The sequence below is a fragment of the Megalobrama amblycephala genome, linkage group LG12, assembly GCF_018812025.1.
Source record: "Megalobrama amblycephala isolate DHTTF-2021 linkage group LG12, ASM1881202v1, whole genome shotgun sequence".
Lineage (NCBI taxonomy): Eukaryota > Metazoa > Chordata > Actinopteri > Cypriniformes > Xenocyprididae > Megalobrama > Megalobrama amblycephala.
In genome coordinates, this window is record NC_063055.1 from 26,940,476 (window position 1) to 26,952,034 (window position 11,559).

The following is an 11,559-nucleotide window of genomic DNA, read 5'->3' on the forward strand; positions in this document are numbered from 1 at the left end:
GAGCAGGAGGCAACGGCCCAGGAGGATGACTTACCGCCTCATCTCTCCTCAGCAACATCAGAGCGCTGTTGTTGGTTTCAGCACCCCAGCCCCCCAGTGGCTCTGAATTGGAGCGAGGCCCCAGGGACAGAGGTAGGCAAGTTTTAGGGGTGATAGTGGTCATTGTGCGGTTGAGCACTCGTCTCCTAGTTGTTCCCAGGGGAGGCATGCTGGGAGGTCTGTGTTTCTTGGTCTCCATGGGTTCGACTGTGTGGTTTCTGGGAAGTGCAGCGGGAGTTGTGCGAGCCAGCGCTTGTATCCTCAGTAAATTAGTTAGGCGGGTCTCCAGGCCGCAGAGCGCCTGCTCCGTGTAGCTTTCCATCTCACGGCGAAGCTGAGCGAGCTCCTCTCTCAAATCCTTCTTTAATGTCTCTACGTTCAACAGTATCTCCTTTAACAAGGCTACACATAATTCTTCACCTCTCTCCTTCTCTCCAGTCATTTGCTCTTCTACAGTCTCTTCCTGGACCGCCTGATCCGCTGCGTTCTCCTCAGATGAGCTGATCTCGACTGTGGGTGTAGATTCATCATGTTCCTTCTTGTTCTTCTCCAGTTCCTTGATTTGGTTTACAACATCCAGTATGCCCATGCGCTGACCATCCAAACCGGCCTGCGTCCGGATTTGACTCCTCACCAAAGAGAATACTGAATGGACTCTAGACTGCTTTTCTTTGTCCGTAACCACCTCTGCTGCTTCATTCTTCTCCACCATTTCTTCATGAACATCATGTTCCTCAGCTTCAACCTGCATGTTTATTTCCTCCTTCTCTCTGTCATCTCTGCTTCGCGTCTTTTGCAACCATTTCTGCAGGATGGCTGGGTTTTCTGCTGTCTGCTCATTCATGATGCTTGGCTTTCTTTGTTCTCTTTCCTTTACTTTTCTTCACTCTTCATGCTTGTTTTATAATCTTTTTATAGCTTGCCTCATGTTTTATTATCTCTTTGTTGTTTCTTGGCTCTACTCTGATCTCTCTTATGACTTGTGCTGAGATCACGTTGAGCTAAGAGAAACCAACAGTGCCGTTTTTCTCCTGAGAACTGTAACTGTCCAATCAGTGTCGGCCACAGACTGTCACTCACTGTTCTCTCGGGAAACATACCTCATGTGCATCAATATCTTTCCCCTAAACGCTCACACATGCTCATTTGTATTACAGCCAATGCCAGTCTACTGCTCAAATACCTGTTCTCAGTAGGTTTATACCTCTGAGAACACATGCATCAGAGTTTCACACTTACATCAGATGGATTCACGGTAACAGTAGCACTGTGATGATCATCTGGTACAGTTCAGCAAAGAGTTTTTTTTTTTTTAGGCCATGCAAATGATGCTTTTATCCAGACAGAAAACTGATGTTAATACTTTATGAAAGCTCCTCAATGCTTAATGCATTATATGCATAATATTAATATATTAAGCCACTTAAAGTGTAAACGCAAATTATTATATGTTACATCACACCTGATATAACTGTCCTCAGCATCAACATTGTTCTCAGCGGCAGCTTAAACACTGTTAATGAAGTCCCCAGAGGGTTAAAAGCATTTTGCAAGCTATTTAAGAGGGGGAGAGGGGGCTGCTACAGTAAATGTTATATTTATGTGGCATTTTCTAGTTGGAAGGGGAGTGACAGGGAGGAGTTTGAATTTTAGGAGTCAGTATGACACTGCAGTTCTTTGGAATCATTTAAATTGATTGTTTCCATACTGAAATTTAACACGAATAACTAGGAATTGATTTGGTTGTAACTTAATGTAGCCTACATTCATATAGTCAGAAATACAAACTCGCATGTAAATGCGTTGGTTTGTGCAGGTTTAATATTGAGGAATTATTAATTATAATGGAGTCTTGTTGATTTATTTTAAAGGGATAGTTCACCCAAAAATAAAAATTCTGTCATCATTTACTAACCCTCAGGTTGTTCTAAACCTGTATAAATTTCTTTGTTCTGAAGGAAGATATGTTAAAGAATGTGAGAAACTGAACAGTTCTGGGGCACCATTGACTACCGTAGTATTTTTTTTCCTACTATGGAAGTCAATTTTGCCCCAAAGCAGCCTGGTTACAAACTTTCTTCAAAATATCTTCCTTTGTGTTCAGTAGAACAAAGAAATTTATACAGATTTGGTTTGGGTGAACCATCCCTTTAAGGACTTTCCGCCATAACCAAATGATGTAGCCTATTTTGTATCTTCTGAATCAAACATAATAACACAGAAAAGGTGATGTCTATCTCTATTTTGATGGTCAAGGATTATAAAGATACCATATAAAACATCATTAATTAAAAGTTTAACTTAACTTTTAAAATTTTACCTCAGAGAGAAAAACGTGTCTCAGTCTTCAAGACATCGTGAACTAAACCGTCTCACATACTCGCACTGAAAACTACAAGCGCAACTCAACCAGCCAATAGGGTTGAAGGAACCGTGTTCCTCCTCTTTTGCATTCAGACAAACAACTAAAGTTACGAAAAAAAACAAAACCTCAAAAACCGCAGCATGTCTTATTAAACGGATAGAATTCGAATATCGACTAATCTGTTGTACATTTAACTGGTTTTGTAGGCTATTTTTAGAGTTAGCCTAGATGTTTACATTGCACTTACCTACTCCTTAGACTGCCGGTATAGTTTTAAAACCATAATAATTAACGTTATATAATAAACTAGTTTTATTATGAAACTAGTATGTTATATTATATATTATAAAGGTATATTAAAATGTATAGTAAAATAGTATAACTTTTATATCAACAGCAGAGCATCATGCAGTGCTGCTCTCCTCCTCACGGAGCGCCGCTGGGCGGAGTCTCACACAACACTACAAATTCACATCTGCAGCATCTGCACTCACCACCTCACCTCATTTCTGCCACTGACCCAAGAAGAAGAACCACTAAAAGATGGTAAAACACTTGATTTTTAAGTTATTTTAAGATTTTGATGCATTTTGATTTGCTAACTGACCAAACAATTCAAACAAGCCTAAATTTCTCATTTCTTTTACCACAGACAACCTACACTGACAAAGGTGAAAAGGTACGATAACATTATATTTTAAAAATATATGCCTGTGTAAGAAGATACTCTAATAAGAAACTTCTCCTAATGTTTCACTGCCACCTGCATGCTGGACTTTATGTTTCTAATTTTACGTGTAGGCTACATCATTATAACTCTTCAGATTCTAGATTAATTCTGCTATGAAACTTCTTAATAGAAGAATTGAAGATTAAGTGCATCACAGTCATTGCTGTTTTTAATATGTCAACAGCACGAGCAGGGCAGGTTTGTCTGCTTCGACCACATCACTTTCTGGGTTGGAAATGCCAAACAGGTAATTCTTTTACAATATAAGTTGTAGATTTTGTTTGTTTCTGAATATTAGAGGAGGTGTCCAGTAGGGAGATGCTATTGGCTCTTTTCAGGGGTGGGGGCAATAAGCATGCAGCTGCAAAAACCACCATCCTCCACTCAACTAATGTCTTCCATATTGAGACTTTTTGGGCACTTTCCCCAGTAGATGGAGCCATTACCATTCTACACATGTAGAAAAACAAAATATGTCTGTATGTTTTCACTTTGAAGATTCAGTTTGTGAATAAGTTTCATTTATATAAATGTATATAGATACAGATATAGATTAACAGTTTATTTAAAATTCATATAGCCATATTCTTTTATTGTATTTTTTTGAAACTTTATTCAAAATGGTTCAAATCTCCCCATCTTGTCATTCTCTCTGTTTTCCTCTCTGTGCTGTGATGCATCTCAGGCAGCTTCTTATTACTGTAATAAACTTGGTTTTGAGCCCTTGGCATATCGTGGGCTGGAGACAGGCAGTCGTGATGTTGTGTCTCATGTAGTGAAACAGGGGAAGGTAAGAGTCAGATTGTGTCCATCCTCTTCATTCCTTATGCATTCTGAAGCCTGGCCAGTTTGATTTGCTTTGGGTCAGAATTTAAAAAGGCCACATAAAGTGTTCGCTGATCAATGTTTTCTATTTCCTGTAGATTATTTATGTCTTCACCTCTGCCTTGAATCCTGGTAATAAAGGTAAGACTGATTTGATATTTGGTATTTGATTATATTTTAAACCACATTCTGTACTACTAATCTGTCCTTTTCCTTGAACAGAGATAGGAGATCACCTGGTGAAACATGGAGATGGTGTTAAAGATGTAGCTTTCACTGTAGAAAACTGTGACTTCCTGGTGGAGGTAAATGATAATGGTTTTCGCTCATGTTTTATCTCTTAAAAACACTTTCTGGGGATCATTTGCAATAATCACCTATTGGTTTATTATTATTTTCCTGCAGAAAGCGAGAGAACGAGGTGCCATTATCGTTAAAGAGCCTTATGTTGTGGAGGATAAGTTTGGCAGGGTGAAGTTGGCAATACTTCAGACAGTATGTATAATTTCATTTTTTTTAATAATACTTTTATTGAGCAAGAATGCATTAAATTGACCAAAAGTTACAATAAAGTCATGTATATTACAAATGATTTATATTTCAAATAACTTTCTATTCATCAAAGAATCCTGAAAAAAAAGTATCACGATTTCCACAAAACTGTTAAGCAGCACAACTGTTTTCAACATTGATAATAATAATAAAAAATGTTTATTGAGCACCAAATGAGCATATGAGAATGATTTCTGAAGGATCATGTGACACTGAAGACTGGAGTAATGATGCTGAAAATTCAACTGATTGATTGATTGAACAAATTGATTATGCTTTAAAATGTATTAAAATAGAAAAATGTTATTTTAAATTGTAATAATATTTCACAATATTCTTGTTTAACTGTATATTTGATCAAATAAATTCAGCCGTGTTGAGCATAAAAGACTTCTTTCATTAAATCCTACTGACCCCAAACAATCAAACGGTAGTGTGTTTATGTATATGCATTTAAATCTTTGAAATTTTGTCCCACTTCCGCTCTGATTCCTATTTCCTTATTATTTTAGTATGGTGACACCACTCATACTCTTATAGAGCGGACAGGATACAATGGGCTTTTCCTCCCAGGATTCCACGCTCCTCTGTTTTGTGACCCTTTCTTGGCAAAACTGTGAGTGTGTTGATGTGTCCTTGTCTTCTCATATAAGAGGTCCATATCTCAGATCATGCATGGGTGGATTGTTATATAACGTGATTGTTCTTTCACAGGCCAAGCGGGAAGCTGGACTTCATTGACCATGTGGTTGGAAATCAGCCAGACAATGAGATGGTGCCAATAGTAGAGTGGTACAAAACTTTTCAAAACACATTGTTGAACTTATTTCAAATGCGAAATTGGTAACAGGTAGACAACATCAGACCTCTGTGCCAGGGTTGATAAAGGATTAGTTCACTTTCAAATTAAAATTTCCTGATAATTTACTCACCCCCATGTCATCCAAATGTTCATTCTTTCTTCAGTCAAAAAGAAATTAAGGTTTTTGATGAAAACATTCCAGGATTTTTCTCCTTATAGTGGACTTCAATGGAGCCCAAACGGTTGAAGGTCAAAATTACAATTTCAGTGCAGCTTCAAAGCATTCTACATGATCCCAGGCGAGGAATAAGGGTCTTATCTAGAGAAACCATCGCTCATTTTCTAAAAAAAATTTAAAAATTATATACGTTTTAACCAGAAATGCTTATCTTGAACTAGCTCTCTTCTTCTTCTTCTCTATTTGAATTCAGTGCTAAGTGTATTACTGCCCTCCACAGGTTAAAGTTTTAACTAATTGTTATATACTTGCACTAGCATATTGTATATGACAATTTAGTTCAAAATTTGACCTGTGGAGGGCAGTAATACACTTAGCAGCGTCTACACTGCTGGAATTCAAACAGAGAAGAAGAAGAGAGCTAGTTCAAGATGAGCATTTATGGTTAAAATGTATATAAATTTTAATTTTTTTTTTAGAAAATGAGCAATGGTTTCTCTAGATAAGACCCTTATTTCTCATCTGGGCTCGTGTAGAACACTTTGAAGCTGCACTGAAACTGTAATTTTGACCTTCAACCATTTGGGGTCCATTGAAGTCCACTATATGGAGAAAAATCCTGTAATGTTTTCATCAAAAACCTTAATTTCTTTTTGACTGAAGAAAGAAAGACATGAACATCTTGGATGACATGGGGGTGAGTAAATTATCAGGAAATTTTAATTCGAAAGTGAACTAATCCTTTAAGACTGTAAAGCATAAAAGAAGTCACGAGAGGTATACTCGCTTAGAACATCGCAAGTCTTTGGGGGGAAACTCCCTATCCATGCCATCCAGTCAGAATACACCAAGAGCCCCTCCCCAGTGATCAGTCAGCAGTGTGTCTCCATGGTGAGGATAGAGTAAAGACTCCGAGGAAAGATCAGAAGAGACTCAGATAGAATAGACGGAGACAGCACATGTTTGCATTTCAGTCTGTGGTAGTGGACGATTGAATATTATGCAAGAAAACTCCTTAGTAATTATGACTCAGCAAAATTACTTTTCAAAGGATCTGAGACACCATCTGGAGACAGTTAGATACAGTGGGGAGGGGGAGAGGGAGGAAAAGAGGGTGGTGAGGGGTGGGAGTAGCAGAATTATCTAAACCAGACCCCATCACATCATGTCCAGCTTTTGTTAAAGGGTTAGTTCACCCAAAAATGAAATTTCTGTGGTTTAAATTTCTTTTAAGTTTCAAAAGTATTTATGCAGTGCTTTTCACATCAGGATCACTATGTTAAACTGACCTATATGTATTTGTATGAAGGTATCAGAGGAACCTGCTGTTCCACCGATTCTGGTCGGTAGATGACAAGCAGTTACAGACTGAATACAGTGCGCTGCGCTCCATAGTGGTGGCCAACTATGAAGAAAGCGTGAAAATGCCGATCAATGAACCAGCAATGGGAAAGCGCAAGTCCCAGATCCAGGCACGTATTACAGACATGACATATACTTACTTTCATCTGTCTATGCATGCATCTATCCATTCATCTAACTATCTTTTCTCCTTTTAGGAGTATGTGGAGTACTATGGTGGCCCGGGGGTTCAACACATCGCCATGAACACCTCTGACATCATTACAGCAGTGAGTAAAACAACATTGATACAGGGATAAATTAAATTTGTAGTGTGCAAAAGGTTAGAATTGTTCTTTGTGAATGCTGAAAAAGTTTACTTTAGGTATATTGCATTGACAAGGATATGTTTTCAGATCCGTAACCTAAAGGAACGTGGTATGGAGTTCATGTCAGTGCCTGACACTTATTACCAGCAGCTCAGGGAGAAGCTGAAGCTTTCCAAAGTCAAAATTGTTGAGGACATCAGCATACTGGAGGTACAATACAGTTATCAATGTGTTTAAGCTTACTATCAGAAGGTGAATCAATGCAGAGTCTAAATTGACTTTTTAGTTGAAGGGAAGAGTTGAAGAGTTATTGGCCACCTAATGGTCAATTTAAATTAAAATTTCTGTTGCAAGTCTGAAGCAGAATGTGAAAATAATTTGGTATTGTTTTAAACAGGAACTTAGAATCTTGGTGGATTATGATGACAATGGCTACTTGCTCCAGATCTTCACCAAGCCAGTACAGGACAGACCCACCGTGTTTCTAGAGGTCATCCAGAGACACAACCATCAAGTAAGACTGCTATTATAAATCTCAGAATGTAGCAAATATTGTTTCAGAACATCCATCCATCCATCCATCATATTTAAATTTGCAAAAACTATTCTTCAGAAATGTCACCCAAATGTGTAGATGAATGGTAGTCCATAAATAAGTAGTGCATTCCTCTATTTTTTTCAGGGTTTTGGTGCTGGAAATTTCAAATCTCTGTTTGAGGCTATTGAAGCTGACCAGAACGCCAGAGGAAATCTCACCATCCTTACACCCAATGGCATATCAGAGAAACTCTGAACAGGCTATTCATAGTAACTGCATGGTACATGTTAAAATATGAACAGCACTCTTGTTTGGTATATTTGGCATATTTTTGTTTAGCTTTCAAGCATGTGCCATTATATTTTGTACCCACATGTTTCTTTACCAAAAGACACTTTTGACCCTGTGGACTTTTAGAAAAGAAACCACCACAGTGTCATATCCACAACATCTCAACATATGTTTTATGTTTAACAGCATTCTGTGGTGGAAATAACTGTAGTGGAAATTACATTTTTGGAATAAAATGTCTTTCATCTTAACAAAGCTAATTTCATTGTTTATGTATCACTTCACTTATGCATAATTTGACAAAATTACAGCTTGACTGGAAATGAAGCGCAAAAAAAATAATAATAATCTTTTCATGAGAATAATCGTGATTTTTTGTTTGTTTCACGTCTTACTTTTCTTCTCATATTCTTAACTGACACTGCCTCCTTGGTAAACAAGCACACTACGTTTACAATAAACTTTATGGGCAAAAAATATTTATTGTGTTGAAAATAAATTCGTGTAAAAGAATCATATAATATAAATAAAGTCATTATATGACCAATCATACTTTTTTGATAATAATGTATCCACCTGTTTCCGCGGGGCGCTACTGTAAAAGAGAACGTGGGTACAACTTCCGGTGAGGCGGCGGAAGCAGCATACCAATAGTATTTTGTGTGCTAATTAGCAAAGAGGCTAAGTGTTTTTTGGATCATTGTTTACTTTGTAAAGTTGCAAATCTTTATGAGAGATGTCATTACGGTGCTCAGGGACAACATCTCGGTTTACTACATTATTAGTTAATATCACAATACAATAAACAGTTTTCGTGCCCTTAATTGCTCTTTACTTTACTGACCTTCCACAAAAGTGCTGCTGCATGACTACAAGAGCATCCTGGCCCTGCAATACATGAACAACCCGCTGTCTGTACTTCACCTGTCACTGATGCTAGCACCAAAGCCTTATGTGATATTTTACTCCTAACATATCGTGCGTGCCAGAGCCAGTCGCGTTTCCACTGTATGCGATGCTAAAGGCTACTTATGTTAACCATTGCGATATTAAATACACACGTTTATGGAAAATATCAAAGACTGCTTGAGGAACGAAGACAATTCTTATGTGATTATAATCGTGTATTTATTTGGTTTAATGTTTTATCTGTCTCTTCTCTGTGCCTGTTGATTCCTGACAAATGCATATCTTTCACAGATTCACGCACTCCGGTTAACTCGTATAACTCATGAGCTCCCTCTGTTGCTCTGTTGCTCTGGCTGAAAGGATCAGGATAGATAGACGGAGAGATCGCGCAAACATCCTCGGATAGCAATAATAATTTAGAGGAAAATAAATAGAAATGCTCAGAAAAGTGACGTAAACATAGGGTATGTTATCAATATATTTCTAAATGTGTAAGCCTTTGGATTTAAAAGCCTTAGTGGAGTAACTGAATAGGTCTGTGTTTTCTTTTTATGTCAATATAAATATCAGTTAGATTTAGCATGATTGATGTGGACTCCTGACATAAATTAATACATTACTATTACTGTAACATTTTTTTTTATTGTAAAACATTGTTCAAATATTGATGCCGGAATCTTAAATCTTTAAGTAAAAAACAAACGTTCGCAAGTTTGGATCGTTAAATCTTGAATGACTGTCAACTGTTGAATGAATGAGTGTCATGTCCAGCTTGTTTACTTCGAACCGGAAGACGCTCCTACGTTTGACGCAAGGCCTCATGGGGCGTAGGAAACTTGTGTAATCGCCTACGTCACTGTGACGTCACCGCTCTAGCTGGAGGCAAAACATAAGGAAGAACTAATAGCAGGCGCGCTAAAAGTTTGAGGTTTTGACTTTAAAATGTCGTCTTGTTGTGTTTTTGGCAGCCAGAATAGAAGGAACAGCACTTTTGGTTCAAAACTAAAGTTTTACCAGATCGCGGCAGACATTTCTTTATAGAAATCAAGAAGACAATTGAGGTTGAATGCAATACGGCGTAAAGACTGGACTGAGACGATCATAAATAATGCTCGTGTTTGCAGTGCACACTTCATATCAGGTAAAATAATCGATGCATATGTAATGGTGTGTTGGTTTTATCAGTACAAATCAGCAAGTTTCTGTTTTATTGGTGAAAAGTCGCCAACCTTCAGCGCACTAGCTAGCTTAAATGTTAAACAAACATACAGCGATAGATGTGTGTGCCATCCTTTGAATGGTCTCTTAAAATAATCCACATTGCTAGCCAAAATCATAGTTAGCCCAGCGTTAGGTTACATTAGACCAGTGGCGTAGATTTCTGAGCGATTTTTTTAATTTTCATGTTGATTTGTTACACTGATGCATATGCTGCGCGGTAAAATGCAACAGCTGTTTTTAGACTTATTGGTTTGATTATTTCACGTGTTGCGCGTAGCCTCTGCTGTTATTATCTTTGCGCGTGAGAGTTCGTTATTATGCGGTGAGTGGCAATGTGAAGCGGCACCTGAGGCTTCCCGTTTCCAGGACGCGCGTCATCTCAATGCAGTGAAATCCGGTGGAAGCTCGAGCTCCTAACTCTCCATTCATTTTAACCAATAAAAAGTTGTTAGAGAATCAAGAACCTCTGACTGCAGCGCACACAGCTTTCTTCTCGTCATTATAGTTAATTTGAGGCAGTTTACGTGGCGTTATTTGCTCTCGCTCAGATATTGCGTGTGTGGCTGTGCGCGCTCAAACTTTGTTATATGTAAATCAAACATGCTTTTTCTCTAGAATTGTCTTCTCTCCTGGATTTAATGTTTCTAGAAGCTATTAATCATCAAACTTACATAACTGACTGTTAAAATAACACCTATAAATTGTAAAGAAATTAAGTATCTTTTTATATAATAACTCCATGTACAAATTATATCATAGTCAGCCAGCTATCTAGATATTTTTATTATCTATTTAATATATATTTTTAAAGTTATATATTTAAAGTTGTGTTTATTGTAGCCTAAATGCTTATTATTATATTTAGCGAACCACTACAGATCATCAAATAGTACAATATCAGCATGAGTGTAATCAAAATGGTTATGAGTCTGGATAATCTGTAGTTTTTAGAATAGAAATAACGGTTTTTCCACGATTCAAAAAGCAAATTACACAATCAAACAAAATATGTAGGGATAATTTACTTTAGGTTATGACAAAATTTTATTGTTTAAAATTAATTTATAAATGGTTTATGGTCTGGTCTATGTATCCCTGCCTCTGCTGAATTATTTTTATCCCTGGTGGGGATAAAAAAAATATCCCTCCCGGGTGATGCTACTCCACAAACCACCAACAGAGCATATAAAATACCAAAAATAAAAATCGTTTTTTTAAAACATCGCCAAGTAAAACGATGCGTTTATATAGAACTGTCTCTTTATGACACAACAAACAGGACACTGTTCAGACGCGCATTCTGACTTCACCTCAGCGCCAGGCACAAGTCAAACGAGCGCGGAAAAGGTAACGTTAAGTGACGACGAGGGAGCTTCAGTTGAACAACAGTGAACTGCGGTCAGATGAGATATTGTTAGGCTATGTCGGTAAAACTGTCA

General features: G+C 37.6%; 1 protein-coding gene across 1 annotated transcript; it reads left to right on the forward strand.

Moving 5' to 3' along the window:
- hpdb (4-hydroxyphenylpyruvate dioxygenase b) lies at positions 1 to 8,250 on the forward strand. The gene is made up of 15 exons (XM_048210727.1): positions 1 to 132; positions 2,802 to 2,950; positions 3,057 to 3,083; positions 3,319 to 3,381; positions 3,820 to 3,924; positions 4,058 to 4,100; positions 4,182 to 4,264; positions 4,365 to 4,454; positions 5,024 to 5,127; positions 5,226 to 5,303; positions 6,801 to 6,963; positions 7,051 to 7,122; positions 7,249 to 7,371; positions 7,559 to 7,675; positions 7,844 to 8,250. The coding sequence occupies exons 2-15, from the start codon at positions 2,948 to 2,950 to the stop codon at positions 7,952 to 7,954; spliced, it is 1,182 nt and encodes a 393-aa protein (XP_048066684.1). The 5' UTR covers positions 1 to 132; positions 2,802 to 2,947; the 3' UTR covers positions 7,955 to 8,250.
- Positions 8,251 to 11,559: the final 3,309 nt, after the last annotated feature.